The sequence below is a fragment of the Tyto alba genome, unplaced genomic scaffold (genome assembly GCF_018691265.1).
Source record: "Tyto alba isolate M040663 unplaced genomic scaffold, T.alba_DEE_v4.0 Super-Scaffold_14, whole genome shotgun sequence".
Classification (NCBI taxonomy): Eukaryota; Metazoa; Chordata; class Aves; order Strigiformes; family Tytonidae; genus Tyto; species Tyto alba.
The window spans coordinates 58,697,821-58,717,182 of NW_024881276.1; the positions used below are offsets into that span (position 1 = coordinate 58,697,821).

The 19,362-nt window shown below is 47.8% G+C and overlaps 1 protein-coding gene across 2 annotated transcripts; it reads right to left on the bottom strand.

The window, feature by feature from the left end:
• Positions 1 to 1,391: 1,391 nt before the first annotated feature.
• CD4 (CD4 molecule) lies at positions 1,392 to 14,599 on the bottom strand. Of its 2 annotated transcripts, XM_009966772.3 has the most exons (10): positions 14,303 to 14,599; positions 7,176 to 7,307; positions 5,494 to 5,649; positions 5,265 to 5,408; positions 4,734 to 5,009; positions 3,923 to 4,285; positions 3,561 to 3,803; positions 3,352 to 3,470; positions 3,065 to 3,132; positions 1,392 to 1,798 (listed from the first exon to the last, which is right to left on the bottom strand). In XM_009966772.3, exons 2-10 carry the CDS (start codon positions 7,234 to 7,236, stop codon positions 1,783 to 1,785), a joined length of 1,446 nt encoding a protein of 481 aa, XP_009965074.2. In that variant the 5' UTR covers positions 7,237 to 7,307; positions 14,303 to 14,599; the 3' UTR covers positions 1,392 to 1,782. The 2 variants fall into 2 exon arrangements, with proteins under 2 accessions (XP_009965074.2, XP_042644134.1); XM_042788200.1 differs by lacking the exon at positions 14,303 to 14,599 and having other exon boundaries at positions 7,176 to 7,396.
• Positions 14,600 to 19,362: the final 4,763 nt, after the last annotated feature.

Below are 19,362 nucleotides of genomic sequence, written 5' to 3' on the forward strand. Positions count from 1 at the left end.
GGGGGTTGGTTTTGGTTGAGGGGACCATGTCAATCACTTTGTCATGATCATTGTATCGACCGCTGCTGACCTTGTGCTCATTTGTCCTCATACGGCTCCCAAAACTGACCTCTCCTTAAGCCCTGAAGATGCTTTGTTTAGCAGACTGGTGGGCCTCAACTGGATCCCAAGATAGACCGGCAGTTCAGGGACAGGACAGGGGCAGGAGGAGCAACTGCATGCACCGGGAACATGGACCAAGGCTTTTCGAAAATGAATGTAGTCTTGTGTGCACAAGCACAAGCTATGGGGAGGAAAATGGCATTAGAGTGGGCCTTAGTGTGAGGACGATGGTGGAGGAGCAGGCACCACACTTGTGGGTGGCCCACACCTGCTGCCACAGCTGCCTGGGGCCGTGTCCCCACGCCGGGGGAGACATGGGGTTGTGGGGGGGAAGATTTCCCCCAGCTCACAGGTGTTGGCTTTGCCGTTGTTGCCACTCTGTCTTTTTCTCTGTCGACAATGGCGTGATGCTGGTGTAACCGCTACAGAGATACCCTCCCCCCCCCTCCTCCAGCACTGGGCATCCCACGGGGGGGTCTCCACCACAGGAAGCCCTTCCCACGGCCCAGTGCCCCTCTCTCTGCCTCTCCCCAGCAAGCTCAGCCCAGGCAAACAAACCTGGCCTGCAGCCAGTGACAGCTGTAGGACCTCAAGACCTTTTTGACCCACCACTAGCAGACAGCAGAATAACATCCGTAAACACGAGGCTTCCGTGTACATATTTTAACAGTATTTTTGCTTCAGGACATTCTGGCATCTCCGCAACACACTTTTATTTCCATTCTAGATTTCCTGGGCTTTTCACTCCCTCTTCCCTTCTCCTCGAGCCAACAAAGGGTCCTTTTTGTGAGAGCCATTTTTGGTGGTTGTCTCAGAAGTATCTGTTCTCTGTGCTCTGTCAGCTTGCTCAGTCCAAGGCCAGTTTGTTCTCTTAGGAAATGACTTTGTCACCCCCTTCCCAAACTTACCTTCTAGATCAACATTCACAACGTCTTCAGGCTCTGATTTCCAGAAGCTATTGGTATCCTGAAATGCCTTCCTGACAAAATTAGTCCTGCATTATCCCACTGCTCGTGGTGTTTTCACTTGTGTGTTGTTTTGTTGTCGGAGAGATGACGACTACAGGCTAAGGGATGGGTCTAGGGGTACTGTAGGGCTCAGACTGCCCAGGAAAGGCGAATGAGGATGGACAGGTTTCACAGAGAGCAGAGGGCTGGTGTGTTAAGGAAGGCTTGAGGCAGCCAGGGATGTGGGAGATAGTGAGAATCAGGATTCCACACCCTAGCAGGAAAGGGAGAAATGTGAATTTGAACCGGACAAGATTGCCTCAGAAAAAAATTTAGTCCAGCTTGCAAAAAAAAAAAACCCAACCCCAAAGTAATTTATTATAGCTCAGGCAGATAAAAGGAGCACATAAAATTGGATCCACAAGGTCAAATTAAATGCATGAGCAAAATACAAATATATGTAGATGTATATGTATATACATATATATCTTCTATTCAGTGTCTCATTATAGAACTGGGCATCAATCATAACCCTTAAGGTTTTCTAGTCTTGTACATCGGCTCCAAGCCAGACAACATCCCTGCATTGCATTAGACTGGGAGAATAATGAAGGAATAAAGAATTACATCAAAGCAGGAGAAAGGAAAATGGATTCACAGAGCACTATGGGCTGGCAGGTGTTTAGGTACAGGCAGAGATTTCATCAGTCCTTCTGACTCCACTGCTGCACTACTACTTGTTCAGCCGGCTGCAAGAGAAAAGTATTGTGTGAGTATCAGTACTGTAGAGGGGAAAGGCTTCATTCAGATACCTTGAAGCCAGACAACCCCCCACTTCTTTGCATCGTATAGAGAATGACTGCCTGCCTCTGTAGCTGAGGATGCAAAAGGTTACTTGTGCATCCACATGGCTGCAGTTTAGGTTTCAGTTACACTGAGCTGCTTACTTGGCAAAGAGAGTTAAAGAGCAACTGTATCAGCACTTGTATTGCACAGATGTATCTAGCTTTTGATGTAGCTATGTGGGCTTTGCCCTCTTCTTACGGGGATTATTTTTTAACCTTGATAAAAAGTAGGTGAAAATTCCTTGACACGTTACGCTGACCCACTCTTCACCACATATACATCCCAGCTATGAAGCAGTATTTGCCAATAAACATTCTCACTGAATTCTCAGTGACAGTGGAAAAAAATAGGTGAAACGACCATGGTTTGCCGCTATCACCAGTAAAAATTAAGCAGAAGTCCAGTTCTGTACCTATACATTCACTGAACTTGTTCATGCAATCATTTTTACCATCCTTAGTTCTCCACTTCCAGTGACAGAATAGCCATCAGTGTTTTTCCACAGCTGCTTCTGATGCCTGGTACAATATAAGCTTAAAGACCTGGAAAAGGGCAGCTCCTCTGCTGAGAAATCCTTGCTCCCATGAAAGGGGCCAGGACATGATGGTGTATTTCATATCACACAAGGTCTTTGGGAGAGGGCATGGTTTACAGTGTTCTGTGATTTTTTTCTTCTCCCTCCTTGCTCCAAGGAGGTTATTGGTAATTTTCACAGACTGCAGGCCAGCACTGTGCTAGCAGAGCTGGAATTATATTATGGGCATCATGGATTTTTAAAATTTGGGTTTCATCCTTGAGCTTGGTTGTGTGCCTTCCACTTCTACAACCTCAAGATCCAGGTCCCAGACACATCGTGGAACCTATCAAAGGACTGTGGAGCACCTGCTTGGGTTTGGCTAACATCTGTCAACATCAAGGTAATTCAAGTGAAACTTCTCTGCTCAAAAGTTTCCCAGCACAGTGCTACCATGGGTTTGGGACATAACAGGAAATTTATTAAACATCACTCAGAATTCTTAAGCATGACTTAACATGAATATGAGCTGAAAATGCTGAAATGCATCTGTACTGTAACACTAAGTAGGCTCAAGCTCCCCACTCAACCATCCAGCTCCCCTGTCTTAAAACCACAGTCTTTGCCCATTCTGGGTGCCATCGTTGTCACTTACTGTTGACACTGACATGTCTTGTTTTCCAGCAAGTATCGTCTTGCTCGTGCCATCCTTTTTGCCTGTTGCTGTCAGGAGAGAAGGGATGAATAACAATTGGATATTTTTATGCTCCAAATGCTTTCCTCTGAAGTGGTAGTAACTGTCTGACAGCTGCAGACTGTCCATCTCTAATCATTTGCTTTAAGTCTAAGGATTTACCCTTTATCTGTTCTGCCCCTTACCCAGACAGAAAATCAGACTCCTATGGTTTGGGGAGACTGTCATCTCTTCACCAGGGCACTCACCCTTCTCCGCTGCCAGCTTATACCACTGATGATGCACAGGCATGCAAGGCCAAACACCAATACACTGCCTCCAATACTTGCTCCAATTATCACATAGCTAATCCAAACAGGAGCTTCCTCTGTGGAAGGAGAAAAGTATTCAGTCACAGAAACAAAGATGGTTTTAAGGTTTTTGGTTGGAGGCAGGGATGTGATGTTTATTTCCATACCCACGGAGTAATTAAGGCTGATCTTCCTGTTGTTGTCTTCTATGAGGTGACAGTTCCACAGCCCTGCAGCAGTGACGTTCACCTCCAGCTTTACGTCGTACTGCTTTGACCTCTTGATGTCCATCTGAGTCCCGTTCACACGTTCCCAGCACAAGTGGGCATTAGATGGGAGTGGACTAGAGACCTGACAGATCAGGGTCATCTTGGCCCCTCGAGGGAGTGGCCCGACAGGGTCAGCTGAGACTGTAAGGGCAAGAAAAGGGCATGTAAGTCAGAGGATGGGAAGATGGGTCCACCCATACTCTTGTGACTTCTAGATTTCTGCAGCTCCTCATCTCTTGACTCACTTCTCTTTCTCTCACCTTTCATCACCACCAGCTCTATCTTGCTCTGTGTGTATCTTCTGTTGTATGCCAGCTGGCACTGGTACTGCCCAGAGTGGTTGAAATGGACTTTGGAGAGTTTCACTTGTATGGTACTTGCTGGTTTGCTTTCAGGTATCTCAAACTGAAAGTGGCCTGTTTTTTTGATCTCGTACTGCTCTCCTTGTGCTGTGATGTTGAAATCAAGTAGCTCATGAGAGGTTGCACTTTCATGTTGTTTCCAACTCATTTTTCCTGTGAAACCTTCTTTCCATTTAATGTTCTGGAAGTTCAAATGCCATGACAAAATGACAGTACTATCAACAGTTGCATACTTTCTTTCCAAATCTGGATTCTGAAAACCTGAATTCAGAAGAGACAAGAAATACAGAGGCAGGGAAAGCCGTGGCTACACTTCCCCATCTCCACCCTTGATCTGGAGAGATGTACACTGTGCTCAGTTGAAAGAGGACTTGGAAAAAAGCCACGAGATACCCCAAGAAGGAGAAACAGTTAGTGTCTGAGAATAAGTTAGAGAGCCAAAGCTCCCAAGCTCACCAGAGCTGAGAAGAACAGACCCCAAGGAGGGGAGGATTCTCTCCTCACCAAGCCTGGAGAGGAAAATAGGAGCAAGTGTGGAACAGAGCTCAGGCAGTAGAGCAATCCCCAAGCTGCAGTGATGGAAGGCCTGGGAAATGGACCCTGGAGCACCATTGCTTGGGATGCTGGAAAGTAAAAGCTCAGCTCATGAGCTGGAGGGAGCAGTGGTTCTCAAGCCTGTGTTGTGAGTTGCATTTTTGTTGTCACATACCTAATACCTTCACATCAAAGGAGATGTTGTGATTAATCAGTGGAGAGTCTGAATGGACGTGACATATCCAGGTCCCGCTATCTGTAGCCTCCAGTTTCTTTAACTTCAGTATGTATTCTTGAGGTGCCTTGCCTTCTAAGTGTTTTGGTCTTACTATGTTATTGTTACTGTTAAACAGTGTGATGCTGAGGCTGGGTAGAGGATGAGATGAGTTTTGCATTAAAGTCAGCTCAAGGTCTTCATCTGGCAGAAAGTGCCCACCTAAAGAGGTTGTCACTGTAAAAAGAAAAAGCACAGCCAGTAAGTCAACTCCTCTTCCTGCAAGAGAGGGACAAGTGTCACAGCAAAGACAATATGGAGACTTTGTGCCCTGGGGATGGAGGAGAAATGAACTATGATAGCCCAGGCCAGAAGAAATGTCAGCTGGATAAAGAATCTCAGCAGAGATGTCTCTCTGAGTGCTATCGTCCAGTCCTGTCCCGTCCTCACCCCCCTCTCTTCCTCATGGATAAAAGCACTCTAATCACTCACATTTAAAGACATGCAGTGAGATACTGACTGTGTGGGAGTCATATTCACAGGTGTAGATGCCAGCATCAAGGAGCCTTAAGTCCAACACCTTCAGCTGTTTACTCTTGGGGTTGATTTCAGATCGATCAGTCATGGAAGCTTTGCCTTTTGGAAAAATAAGCTTGGTTAGGAGGGAAGAGGTTTCTCAGCCATATAATGGGGAGAAGGGATGATGAATTGGAAGTCTTACCTTTCAAATGGGTAGTTGTAAACAACCTTATAACAACCTTATAGTACTTCCAGGTCACATGTCTGTCATGAGGTATGCCCCTGCAGTTCAGGATCACTGCCTGTCCTGCAACCCCAACCTGTAGTTCATTTTGCTGAGACATAATGGACATCACACCTGAAAGTCAATACCCACCAAAAAAGGCATACGTTCACTTTCTGAAGGGTGGCTCAGTGAATACTTCCCATCCCTCCAGAAAGATGCAGATATTTCTTCTCCTTTTCCCATATTTTGGGAAGATTATCCTCAATTTCTGAATTTTTCACGCCTTTGTCCCATCCATCCATCCATCCATCCATCCATCCATCCATCCATCCATCCATCCATCCATCCATCCATCCATCCAGCTTCCCTCCCTTCCACTTTGGGTTCTTTTTCTGGACAATGGCTATTCTGTTTCACATACGTTCAGAAATAGGGAGAATACCAGTGGTTGTGGTGGATTCACCATCATTCACAATTTTGAGATGTCAACAGTTTTTGTGAAGCAACATTTTTCCACTGGACAATATTTAGTTGTGCTACTGGTAACAAAGGCAGGACAGCATATGCCAGTACTCCTTCACTCCCCAGTCAAGACTTGAAGCAACACTGGCAAATTTGCTCACCCCTTCTTCCAATTTGTACCTGGAGCAAGACTGAAAGCCCAGGAAAGTGAAAGGATACAGTCAAAAATAAAGAAAGAAATCTGGCCTAATGTCAGGTTCCTGTTCTTGGGATGTAGACTATGTGGCAATAAAAGAAGTAGGATGTATAATGTTGAAGAAACACTGAGAGCAGTTTCTTGGAAGAACCATTTCCTTTTCTTCACTGAAAAGAGGATTTCTGCAGGAGACCATAAGAGGCAGGTAGATTTTCCAGAGTTATGATTGGGAATAAGAGGGTTGTGGTCTCTTGCCTCACTGCTCATGAACTCTCAGAGCTGTGCAGCCTGCAGATCCCCCAGGAGGCCCTAGTACTGGAGAGCCATGAATGTGCAAAATAAGTTTACATGAGCTACATATTCCTGCAAGAGCATAGGTAATCTGCAACATTGCCAATACAGATTTTCAATAATCGCACATTGGACCACAGAAAATGATGATTTTGTCTTAAACTGTGGAATTACAAGTGTTATTAGCGAAAGTTGGTATCCTTTGGTTCTAGGGTGCGTAAAAGATTTCCTCTGCAACCAGAGGAATCAAAGCTGAGTATCTGAGAAAAGCAGGGTAGGCATTATCCAGTCACCCTAGCTTCTTGGAAAATGAGCACTAAAAAGTCCACCAAACCTTATAACATTAGCAGTCAAACTTAAGCAAGCTGGTAGCATGACATTTGTAAGGGCAAATCTGTGAAGAGAAACACATGTTTTTGCCAAGACAGCTGGAGGCAGTGTGGAGGGTGGTATTTTCCACTCTGCTCAGTATACACCGTGGATGTAGGGAGTCTCTCAGCTTCTAGCCTCCCTGCCCTGATCTCCACCGCATGGCTCTGCAGAGGGGTGTTGGGCAGTGCATGGGTGAGCCAGACAAGGTAAGAAGGCAGCCGTCACAGCTTCATGGCTGGAACGAAGGAATCAGGAGGAGCTTAAAAACACCCCAGATGTTGTGAGGCTTGCGGAAAGGCTGTAAGAACCAGGAGGGTTTGCTGAACTGAGGACTCACCCAGATGCAGAACCAAGATGATGGCAAGCGTGCCTCTCACCACCGTGCTGCGCGACTCCATCACTGCAGGAACGCTCCTCCCTCTTGCAAGCTGTGGGGCTGGAAATGCTGTCGCTGCCAAGGGATGCTATCCTGGAAGACCCAAAATGCTCTGTTAATAATGGCTGATTTTCAGACCTTGGTGGATAGGGTCCATGTTCCTAGTCAGCAGCCCCCATCCTCCAATGCAGTGAAACGGAAACTCAGTGGTAAAGTCACCAGAGCCCTGTGTTTCAGCAAAGAATCCAGCTGCAGTGTTCTGCCTAGAGTTTGGTATTAAACATTTAATTTTACTCATCCCTAGGCTTCTGGCATTCATTGGACTGCAGCTGTTTATACTGCCAAGAGTTCTGTGCTTTTTTACTCCTCTGTGGTGGGTTATCGTCTCTCTTGCAGCGATTAAGGCTGAACACACACAGGGCTGCCTGAGAAAGAGCACAGCCAGCAGGCTGAGGGAAGTAATTATTTCCTTCTATTTGGCACACCTGAGCTCTCATCTAGGATACAGGATCCAGTTTTGGGCCCCAGTACAAGACAGATGCCAACAAACTGGACAGAGTCCAATGGAGGCCTACTGGGATGGTGAGGATATACAGGGAGAGACAGAAATCTGGGTTTGACAGGGAGAAGAGACCGAAGGTGGGATCTGATTTCAGTCTCCCATTATCGAAAGAAGGAGCATTATCCTAGAAGGAGCCACATTCTTCTCAGATGTGCACAGGAGAGGAACAGGAGGCAGCAGCCATAGGTTGCAGCAAGGAACTGTTGACTAGGTATAAGGAAAAATTTCTTCCCGCTGAAGATGATTCAGCATTGGAATAGGTGATGAGAGACACCGGGCAATCTCCACGCTTGGAGATGTTCAGAAGTTCCCTGGACAAGGCCCTGAGCGACATGTTTTAGTTTTAGAGTCAACCCAGCTGTGAGCAGGATGTTGGACTGGAGACCTCTAGAGGTCCCTTGCCATCTAAATATTTCTATGTGGTTTTGTGATTCTATGACTAAGGCCATCTTCAGGCTGTTGTTAATATTTTTATTTAGTTTGGGTTTTGTCTACATATTTCTTACCTAAAAAATCTCGATAACCACCAAGTCTGATGTTGCTGGAAAGACTTGCTTGAATTCTTAGGACTATTCAACGAAAAGTCTGGGGAGAAGGGAGGAATGAGGTCCGAAAGAAGAAGTTGTGTTGATGGTAACAAAATCTTAAGTGGGAACTCAGAGCTCACTATTGTGTTAAGGTGAGTTAGCAAATTAGATGAAGTATCTGACTGTAGCAAAGACCAAGTGCTGGTTATCAGCTGCAGCTGGTTGGGCTGACAAGGCTGGTGTGAGGTGACAAGGTGGTGTGAGGAGACTACTGAGCTCTCTCTATCCCTAAATCACAAAAAGGAATCCAAGCAGATTAACTGGTCTGGGGAGTGAGGAAAAACAGTGAAGTGACCTCTGTTCTCTGAAAGCTGGCAGAGCCTGTGTCAAGAGTGTGATAGACTGAAGACTGGAGTCATAATGGGATTGAGCTCAAAAGAAACGCAAGAGTAATTTTATACAATATTTACATGTATTATGTGCAATAATAAGTATAGTATATTCTATTAGAGGATAATTTAATATTAAAATTAATTTAAATAACCAGAGCACATGAAGTTACCAAAGAGTAGATGAAAAAATCAGCGCTACATTTACATGGAGATCAGGTCAGCATGATCAACAATCTGACAGCTAGGCAGATGTACACACACGCATGTATGAAAAGTACAGGTGCAAGAGCAAGGCAGCAGCCGTGTGCACCATCAGAAGAGAAATAGATGGCAGAGGCACAGTCAGAGAAGATTTGTGGCTTGCCTCATGCAAACCAAAAAACCCATCCCAGCCCCAGGGAATATCAGCATGAGCTGTTTTGTGTGAAAATAGTAAAAAAAAAAAGGAGCCAGTGCATATGTTTGGAGATCACTTCAAACAAGATGCAGTAGCAGTGATCAAGCAGTTTGCTGGGCTACGCTACAGAATAAAGGGGCAACAACAAGTCAACTGTACACATTTCCAAAGAAGCATCTGTAACTGAGAACTGGCCTAGGGCCCTGAGTAAGATCCATTCCTGACACAACAGAAGAAACCTTGTCCCTGCTGCGAACACTCTCGGCACCTGTCCCAGTGGGATCAGCAGGGGAAGTCAGCCCTCACTCTAAAGTGATACCTGCAAATTAACAGGGTCAGTGCTGGGTTTCAAATATTTTAAGTCATTAAACTTTACCTAAAACCTGAAGGTAATGGAACAGGTAAAAATTAATGAAATTGATGAGTCACACCCCATCATTCTGAGGAGATTGACGACATGGACTCCGATGTCCAAATCGAAGACCCCTTATTAAGCAGAAAGCCATGTTTTTATCCCCTTAAAAAGCTGTCCACGCCCTCAACATAAATGCTTATTGATTAACTTTTGATTGGTCACTACCCTCTGTCCATAATACACCAGACAACTCATTGGCTACAAGTTAGTTACTGCTATCCTAAGCCTATTGGTTAATTAAATCTTACAAGCACAAGCACAACATCTTATACACTTTTAGCTCAAGGTAGAAAGCTTTCCACTGTTTAAGAAATGGCCAGATATTTTCCGTTAACTGTAGCCTTGCATGTTTTCTTCAGACAAAGCTTAGCATCCTTATCTTGCTTTTTGACATTCCTGTTTGTTGCTCCCAAGGCTTCTGGCCGACCAAGGTCAAGATGTCCTCATCATTCACTAGCTGTACAGCTCTCTCAATTTTTCTTCCCAGCCATCCTGCTACATCATTCTGTTCTGGCTGGGAATCTCTATTTTCCTATTACCTTGTGGCTTCAGTTTGTTCTTCGTCTTCTTCCCACCAGGTTATTGAGCAAAACTGCACAACCAGAGCACCATGGCACCAGTAAACTGCTGAGCTTGCTCAGGTTGGTCGTTGCAGATTGATGCATCTTTGTTTTTCTGTTTCTTCTTGTGGTTTCACATGTTTACTTTCCTACTTCATTCACACTAATCTTTGTGTTTCTGTGGCAGATCTCTACGATATGATGTTTGGATTGAGAGCAGCCCTGTGGAAAAGGACTTGGGGATATTAATGTCTGGAAAATTGACTATGAGCCAGCAACTTGTGCTCCCAGCTCAGAAAGCCAACTGTACCCTGGGCTGTATTGAGAGAAGTGTGGCCAGCAGGCCGAGGGACAGGATTCTCTCTACTCTTGCTCTCACGAGACCCTCCCTGCAGTGCTGTGTCCTGCTCTGGGGTCCCCAACGTAAGAAGGACACAGACCTGTTTGAGCGGGTCCAGAGAAATCCACAAAGATGCTCAGGGGGCTGGAGCACCCCCCTTATGAGGCCGGGCTGAGAGAGTTGGGGCTGTTCAGCCTGGAGAAGAGAAGGCTCCGGGGAGACCTTATAGCGGCCTGCCAGTGCTTAAAGGGGGGACAGGAGAGGTGGGGAGGGACTCATTGTCAGTGAGAGTAGTGGTAGGACAAGGGGTAATGGCTTTAAACTGAAAGAGGGTAGATTTAGATTAGATGTACGGAAAAATCCTTTACTGTGAGGGTGGTGAGACACTGGAGCAGGTTGCCCAGAGAAGCTGTGGCTGCCCCTTCCCTGGAAATGTTCAAGGCCAGGCTGGATGAGGCTTTGAGCAACCTGATCTAGTGGAAGGTGTCCCTGCCCATGGCAGAGGGGTTGGAACTAGATGATCCTTAAGGTCCCTTCCAACCCAAACCATTCTATGATTCTGTGTTTACTAGCTACATGTTACAAGTCAGTGGGGAAAATGAGTTGCATTCAGCTAGCATTTATTTCATACACTTTCCCTCTCTCCCTGTTTATCTCTACTTCTCATGCGTTCCACTTCCCATTTTTCCCTTGTCTTTCTATCTCCTTCAGATCTCACTGAGCAAGGCTTTGACATGTTAAGTGACCAAGCCGCTCTCATGAGTGGATGCCTGTAGAAGACCCACACAGGCAGCCCAGCTGTATCTTATGGTGGTAGTCATAAATTAAATGAGGTCAGGGAATGTCCCCAGGCACTGGAACACACTCATCGGTCATGTTAAATTGCTAGAACATTTCCTGACACATTTTTGGCCCAGGACAACTCTCATTCTCCTGAGCAATTCCTGGGATGCATTTAGGTGTTAGCATGAGCCAGGGACCACTCCCATTAGGTGGCTGGCATGTAGCCAGCTCACTCTGGAGGTTAAGTGAGTTTAATAGCCCAGACCATCTCATGCCAGTTGGCCTCTGTGCCAGAAGCAGTCCAGGCATACTTGATTTATTAGCACATCTAGCGATGGAGGAACAGGGCTCCCTCCCAAGTGAACATTGATTTCCATTTCATTTTAACTTCCCTCTCTTATTAGACTAGTTTAATTTCCTTCCTGACTTATTTTAATAATCCCTGCCTCTCTGAGGGGTAGGAAGAGGAGAAGGAGAACTGAGGTGGTGAGCAGTCTTGCTCTGGGGAATGATGCCTGCAGGGCCAAGTCTGGCCTGGAGAATATCTGCCTGGGAGAGGGGCTGGCAGCCCTTTGCTCCCACCAGTGCTGAGCCCCAGCGTGTGATGGCCGCAGGGAGCTCTCCCCCAGGCTGGCACTGTCATGACACAGGAGGAAACTGAAATATAAAAAAAAAAAAAAAAAAAAAAAAAAAAAAAAAAAAAAAGAAGAAACAAAAAACTCAGCAACCACTCCTGATGCAGTGTAGGCCAGCTCCCTTTCTCAGTGTGTTCCTGTGTCTCTTTCATGCAGTGTGGTTTTCTTGTTTTCTTCTCTTGCTCTTGCTTGTGGCTGTGCTTTTGATCTGGCAGCAGCTTGCTCTGCTGGGGCGGGGGGGGGGCCTCCCAGCTACCCATCTGCACAAGGGCTCAGCACCTCAGCCCCTGCTGCTGCACTGCATTTCCCTTTGCGGTGGCTGCCAGGCGAGGGCTGAGGGACGCAGCTGCCTCTTGTCCCCGCACATCACTTGGGCTTCGCTTTGGGGCTCTGGGTTACGGAGGATTACCTCTCTTTTTCTCGGTTTAAACATCTAAAGCAAAGCTGATCTGGATCTTTTACTGAGTAGTGGTTTCCTTGAAATTACTTATTAACCTTAAAGCAAATGTATGTGAGCAGCCCACAGAATAAGAGACTAAATGCAACAAACAAAGCCAGCGGAGAGCAAAGAAGATGATAGCAGTGAAGGTCGTTGCACGGGCCCCACTGTCCCCCAAAGGCTGGCCGACCCTGACTTGATTTCTCCTTGAGCACCCACGGCCGTTCAACCAAGAGCAGCTGCTGCCCTTTGGCGCTGCTGCGAGAGGGAGGTACGGGAGCGGGGTCTGCAGGGCCAGGCAGGGGGAAACTGCTGATCCCCCCCCCCCCGAGAGAGATCCCACCATCAGGATGAGGCAGGGTGGCGAGGCCACCATGTCAGTGCCACCAGAGTTCTCTTCAGCCACACAGTTCCCCGTGACCTAGCCATGTGCCTGGACACACGTGGAGACCACAAGACGCAGCTCTGTCTCCGCAGCCCAAGCTGCTCCCTTTGGCCTCTAACCCCTCCGGTGGCCTTTGCCTCATAGGCATTTCAGCACTTGCTTTCTGACCTTTTCCCCCTCCACCTAGCCCCTCATCTTTCCTCCTAACCTCCCTCTTTTGGGCTCCACAAAACATCCTTCATCCTGTCGTTCACAACTGCAGCCCAGGGGTGACCTTCTCATGTCACTGGAGGCTGTGACTAGCAAAGGCACTCAGATGCCCCCCGAAGGCAAGCCCTCCATCGCCCTCCCAAGCCATGTACATGGTTGGCATGATGTTCAGGAATCGTTAACACAGCTGCCAAAATAGGAACAGCAAGATCTTATCGTGCAGTTTACTTGACGTGCAGCCCAGATGGGAAAAGGGTCTAGATACATATTAAGGAGGTCAACACAGCAAAATGGCATATATCTGCCCATTCAGAGCAAAAACGCATCCCTCCTTAATTTTTCTGTGGTGAATACAGCATCTCTGTGAGAGGCTGTGGCAGATCGGGTGGGCATCGTCCCTGGATGCTCAAGAACCGTGAGTGGGACCAGGACTGATGCTCAATTTAGATAAGTCCTGCTGTACTGCAAGCAGATTTGGCAGCCATGTTTGTGAAACACTAGGGAGGATAAAGGAAAAGTCTGTGAATTGATGTGAGGCTAACGTGCACCAGGGACTTAACAGGACTGCTCAGTTTGTAGTGGAGGACATTAAGTAGTAATCTGAGCTCAGCCTTAGTGCACCGTGAAGAGGAATATCTGAGGTGGCTGACAAAGGTTGAGTAGGATACAACATCTGAAAGTTGAAAAATTCAACCAGAAATGAAACTCCCATTTTCAGCAGTGTGGCAGCCCATAGAAGGGGAAGGCAAGTCGCTTTTCTGGTGTTCTTAAATTGAAAGGACCCCTCTTTCTCCAAGAAATCTTGCTCACTCAGCCCTGAGCTAGTGAATAAGGCTGCATTGGCAGCCATGTCAGACAGTGAGCCAGTCAGCCTGGATTAGCAGAACAGACCCCTCTGGTCTCAGCATGTACAGACGTAAGCAGACATCCCGAGTTAGCTAGAAACTGGCATCTTCTCATTTTTCAGGCCTTTTTTAGAATAAAGTTCCCCTTTCTGGAGGGCACGTGGAGAAGAAGATAGCAAGTGGCAGCTGGTGGAGAGCTGCTTCCCCGTGCATTTCCAGCCCTTGGGGATATACGGTCAGGAGTAACAGGCCTTCATATTGGACATTTTCCCCTATACATGGGTTTAAAAGATCTGTGAGGTTCCCAGGTTCTGAGGCAGGTTAAGTTTTTCCTAGGCCCCTTTTTTTTGCCCCTTTCAGTGAAAAAAATCAGGGAGACAAATGCTTCCTAGTTAAAAATAAAAGGTCTCAGAGAATTGCGCAGCCAGAAGTATTATCAAATCAAAGGTTCAAGATGGTTTTACATCAGACCTTTAAGTGGAGCAAAACCAATCCACCCATGCCGAAACAGCAACTCGTGTGGAATAGTAAAGTTCATAACATTAAAAAAAATGAAAACAGATTGGCCTCTTTTCTCAGAGAAAGAAAGTTTCCTTACCTCTTTTCCTTCCTCTCTGCCTCTGTGTTTCTGTCTCCTTGTGTTTGTCACCTGCTGTAATTGATCTCACCCAGCTACAGCTGAAATAAAAGAGGAACGAAGTCGATGTTCAGAAAGCAGCTCAACAGACGTTGGCCTTGGTGTCTCCTTCTCTCCAGCCAGAGCGTCACCAGGGTCTTGCTGCCAGTCCAAGTTCTGCTGACATCCACCAACTTCTCTAGGTAGAGGGCGATTTTTCCAAATGCATGTGATTTCAGCTCTGGGTGTGAACAGAAATGGAGACCATAACGGAAGGTAGTGTATGGCAGCGCCTGGGGAGAATGAGTGTGTAAAACAGAGAGAGCCTATTGGCCATATGACAGCTGATGGGAGGCTGTGACGGGGCTGAAACTTAAAAGCGAATGGCTGGAAATGGGTTCTGTTCTGCTGACAAAGAAAGCTCGCAAATGAACATGTCAGCTGAGCAGATCTGGACCCAGCTCACATCTCTGATACTCTGGAAGAGCAAGCCAACCTCCGTTTGCCAGCCTGTCTCCTGCATCACTGCTAAGAGGAGGCATCTCTGAGGGGTGGGCCGTGGACCTGACCCCAGGGGTCGCACAGGTATCATAACAGAGGAAGAGGGGATCCCTGATGATATGTTAGGGGAACCTGTCTGTGGAGTATGGCTGAGGTTTGGGGTGAGATGAGAGAATATTTTCTTTATTGCAGTGGTGGGTTGACCTTGGCTGGCTGCCAGTTACCCATGCAGCTGCTCTCTCACTCCCCCTCCTCAGCAAGACAGGGAGAGAAGATAAGATCAAAAAACCTTAATGGGTCAAGATAAAGACAGAGAGACTGCTCACCCGTTACCATCATGGGCAAACCAGACTTGACTTGGGGAAAGATTAATTTAATTTATGGCCAATTAAAAACAGAGTAGGGCAGCGAGAAATTAAAACAAAACTAACCCCAGCTTTCCCCGCCCCCCCCTTTTCTTCTTTTCTTCCCAGATTCAACTTCACACTTGACTCTTTTGCTCTTCCTTCATCCCCCTGAGTGTCGCAGGGGGACAGGTAGTGGACATCACCGTTCATAGCACTTCATCTCTGCTGCTCCTTCTTGCTTTTGCTGTTCCCCTGCTCCACCATGGGATCCTTCATGAAGTGCTCCAACGCAAGTCTTTCCCATGGGCTGCAGTTCTTCACGTTCATCTCAACATAAGAAAGACATTTTTTACAGTGAGAACAATCATTCACTGAAACAACCTCCCCAGGGACGTGGTAGAGTCCCCATCGCTGGAAGCTTTCAAGATGTGATTGGATAGGGTGCTAGATAACCTCATCTAGGCTCCCTTTCCCATGAAAGGCTGGACCAGATGATCTTTCAAGGACCTGTCCAAGCTGGGCTGTTCTATGATGTGATGATTCTAACTGCTCCGATGTGGGTCCTCCGCAGGGGCGGGTACTGTCCTTCAGGAACGGACTGCTCCAGCGTGGGTCCTCCATGTGTCACAGCTCCTGCCAAAAATCCTGCTCCACTGCGGGCTCCTTTCCACAAGCCACAGCTCCTGCCAGGAACCTGCTCCAGCACGGACTCCTCATGAACTGCAGCGTGGGTATCTGCTCCAGTGTGCACCTCCATCGGCTGCGGGGGGACAACCTGCATCACCATGGTCTTTTCCAGGGGCTGCAGGGGGAATCTCTGCTCCAGGGCCTGGATGGAACACCTCCTCCCCCTCCTTCTTCATTGATTTTGCTGTCTGCAGGGCTGTTCCACATTTTCTCACTCCTCTCTCTCTTACAGCTACCGTGCAGTGTTTTTTACCCTTTCTCAAACATATTACCACAGAGGCACCACAAGCATCACTGATTGGTTCAGCCTTGGCCCACGGTGGGTTTGTTTTGGGGCTGGCTGGACATGCCTCTGGCTGTCATGGGGCCAGCTCCTGCTCATATCTCACAGAAGCCACCCATGCAGTCCCTCTGCTATGAAAACCTTGCCATGCAAACCCAATACAAGGTTACTCTTAGGTAACCTGTACCGCTACTGAATCTCAGCTGTTTCCCTTCTCTGTAGGGTGGAGGAGGGGGCTTTTGTGGTTTTCCACCCACATTTGGTGTCTCTCTCTCTGAATCCCAGCCTCAGCCAAGACGGCGGAAACCCACTAAGCCCCAGACATGGCTGAGATTTCATATCTGTGCCGCCCACTCTTCTCCTCCTGTCAGTGACTTGCCCCTTTGTCTAGAGGATGGGGGTGCAGATGCAATAAGGCTTTGGAGGAGCAGGGACAGGCAGACAGAGCACCAAGGTTCATAATATGCCACCAGGTGTGAAAGGAACAGCACTGATCAGGCCTCGAGCACATCAGCATGTCCACTGGTTGTGTCTTTGGAGAAAGATGAAGCCATCCCATCACAGGGAAAGAGCCATCTGTGTGAGACAGGAACTCCTCAGTGTGGGATGGAGGCTATGGGCTGGGTTGGGCTGGATGGGATGGGTGCCTGCTTTTCCAGTGTTGTCCTTGGTTTGAGTGAGTGGCGGGGAGGGGGCGGCTACAGCATTTTCCCCCTGTGAGAAGCTTCTCAAAGTTCCCCTGGTTCCAAGTCAGCTCCACCTCTGCACCAAGACTGAGCCAATCAGCTGTGCCTCTGTGAGAAGATATTTAAGAAGGGACCTGGTGAGGAGGAGTTGCGGCAGCTGCGTGAACACCAAGGTCAGTGGAGGAATGGAGGAAGAAAGGAGGGGGGAGGTGTGCCGGAGCAGAGACCCCCCTGTATCCTGTGGGGAGATGGAAGGGCGGCCCCCCCTGCCACCCATGAAGGTCTACGGCAGAGCAGACACCGATTTATGGCCTGTGAAGGGCCTCAAATGATTGACTAAAGTGTTTACGCCCAAAGGAGGCCGGGATCTTGCGGGAAGAAGCAGCCCCTGCTGTTGTAGTTCGGTGCTGGGAGGATATGCAGCATGCGGGGGTGTCCCACGCCGGAGCAGCTCGGGATGAGCTGCAGCCCGTGGGAGGGACTCCAGTTGGAGAAAGTTGGTGACCCACGCCAGAGCATCTAGGGAAATGCTGCAGGCTGTGGGAGGGAATCACATCAGAGAAAGTCTGTGGACTGTTTCCTGTGAGAGGGGGACCATACTGGAGCAGGGGGAAGATGTTCCAGAATCTGCTCCCACCGAAGATGGCAGAAGCAGCAGCACTGAGTGCACCCCCCATCCCCTGCCCCTGCACCGCTGGGGGAGGAGGTAGGGATATCAGGAGCAGAGCTAAGCCCGGGAAGAAGGGAGGGGTGGGGGGAAGGTGTTCTCAAGATGTGGCAATGCTTCTCACTGTCCTACTCTGTTAAGTGTTGTTGTCAGTGTCTGTAATAAATCCATGTTCTTTTTTTTCTTCCCCTAACAAGTCTGCCTTTTGTCCATGACCATACTGTGTGATTTATCCCTCTCTTTCCTATCTCGAATCCCAAGCCTTTGCTTATTTTCCCCTTCTCATTGCTGCGGGTGAAGGGAGGAGTGAGTGACTGTGTGATGCTCAGTTGCCCTCTGAGCTCAAACCATAACAAGCGTCCAGAGCCTTTGAAAGCCTTGTTCTGAGACATGGCTCTCCTGAGAGAGCCTGCCACATCACATCAGTATCGTCAAAATGCTTGTGCATGATTGCAAATAGAAATATCCCTTCTGGTTCCTAGCTGCTAGAAATTGGCTGTTCTGGGAAAAACAGCGCTGAGAAATGTCATGTTGGGAAAAGTCAGGTTGGTTGATGCCCCTGGCATCTCAGGGCTTGAGGCTCTGGGACATTGACCTGATGCTTCAGTTCGAGTGGATTCTGGCTTGCATTTTGTCTCCCCAGCACGCTGTAATGCAGAAACACTGGCTTGTTTTTAAACAGTTTGTTTATGTCACTGCAAATGTCTACCAGAAATAGCATTCCCTTAAGGGGTAAAGGCTCCAAAACACACTTGAACTTTTCTGCAGAGTTGCAAGGAGGAGCAAGGCTGTGGGTCTGAGGTGACAAAGCTGCAGGCTTGGCCCCCACACAGACCCGTTCTCATCACAGTGAAGGGATTCAGGAGGGAGCCTCGTCTCTCAAATCTGCTACAGCTGTGTGGTGAACAGGTACCTCTGGGACCAAGGGCCACAGTGTGTGGTGACGTGTTTGTATCACTTTCATCCAAGCATCACAAAGCACTTTGCAAGCATTAATTAAACATCAGAATCCATGAGGGATGAATATCAGCCAGCCAGTCTCTCTTCTGAATGTAATATTTCTCATAAATAATTAACTGGTTTTTAAATTCCATGTGAATCTGGTTCTCACCTCACTGGGACAGTTGCTGTACTGCACCCCTGGGGAAAGTGGGGCTTATCCAGCATCACACACTGACCTTGTGGCAGAGTGAGAAGAAGAGCCCAAGCACTACACACTGCTCCCTCTAGCCAAATTTGTTTCTGTCATGTTTCCCTGTTTTCTCCCCTTCAGAGACACTCCTCACCCACCCTGTGCTCTCTCTCTTTGCTCTGATCCCATCACCAGCAATATTTTTGCAAACTGGGGCTGTCAAGCAACAGATTCTTGTAGACCTCAGTGGAGAGAAGAGGCTCCCAGGCTATGCTGGGTGGGGGTTACAGTCTGCAGGGACACAGTGTCTCTCTGAGGAAGTGCCAAAAAGTGAGAAATGGGTCTAGAAATCAGATGTTGAGAAGGACCTTTTACTGACTCCAGTGGAAAGCCAAGAAACCGTCAGAGGTGGTCGTCTCAAAACCAACCTGCCTGCAAGCCAGCGAGGGCTAGGCGTGTGCCTGTGAACTCCGATGGGTGAAGGATACCGGGATGTATTGGAAAATTAGTGATTTCTCAGTGTTATTGGAGAGAAGGAAGGACAAGTGTTGAACACAGCATGAAAACCATATCTTCAGGCACCCGAATGTCAGTGACTTCAAAGGCCAGGAACTTTCTCTTTGCAACAGAATAGCTGACACCTTTTTGAGCTTGTTGAGGGGTGTTTCTGACACTAGATGTGGAGAGCTAGAAACAACCAGCCATCTGGTGAGGAGGCCTGGTGATTTGCCCTATGCAC

Bases quoted from the DNA above. Each gene is read 5' to 3' on its own strand.
- CD4 (XM_009966772.3), bottom strand. From the start codon at position 7,236: ATGGAGTCGCGCAGCACGGTGGTGAGAGGCACGCTTGCCATCATCTTG. The intron at 5,650-7,175 runs GTGAGTCCTCAG...ATTGACTTTCAG, and splicing joins CATCTTGGTTCTGCATCTGG to GTGTGATGTCCATTATGTCT. The intron at 3,133-3,351 runs GTGAGTGCCCTG...CTCTCCTGACAG, and splicing joins TAAGCTGGCAGCGGAGAAGG to CAACAGGCAAAAAGGATGGC.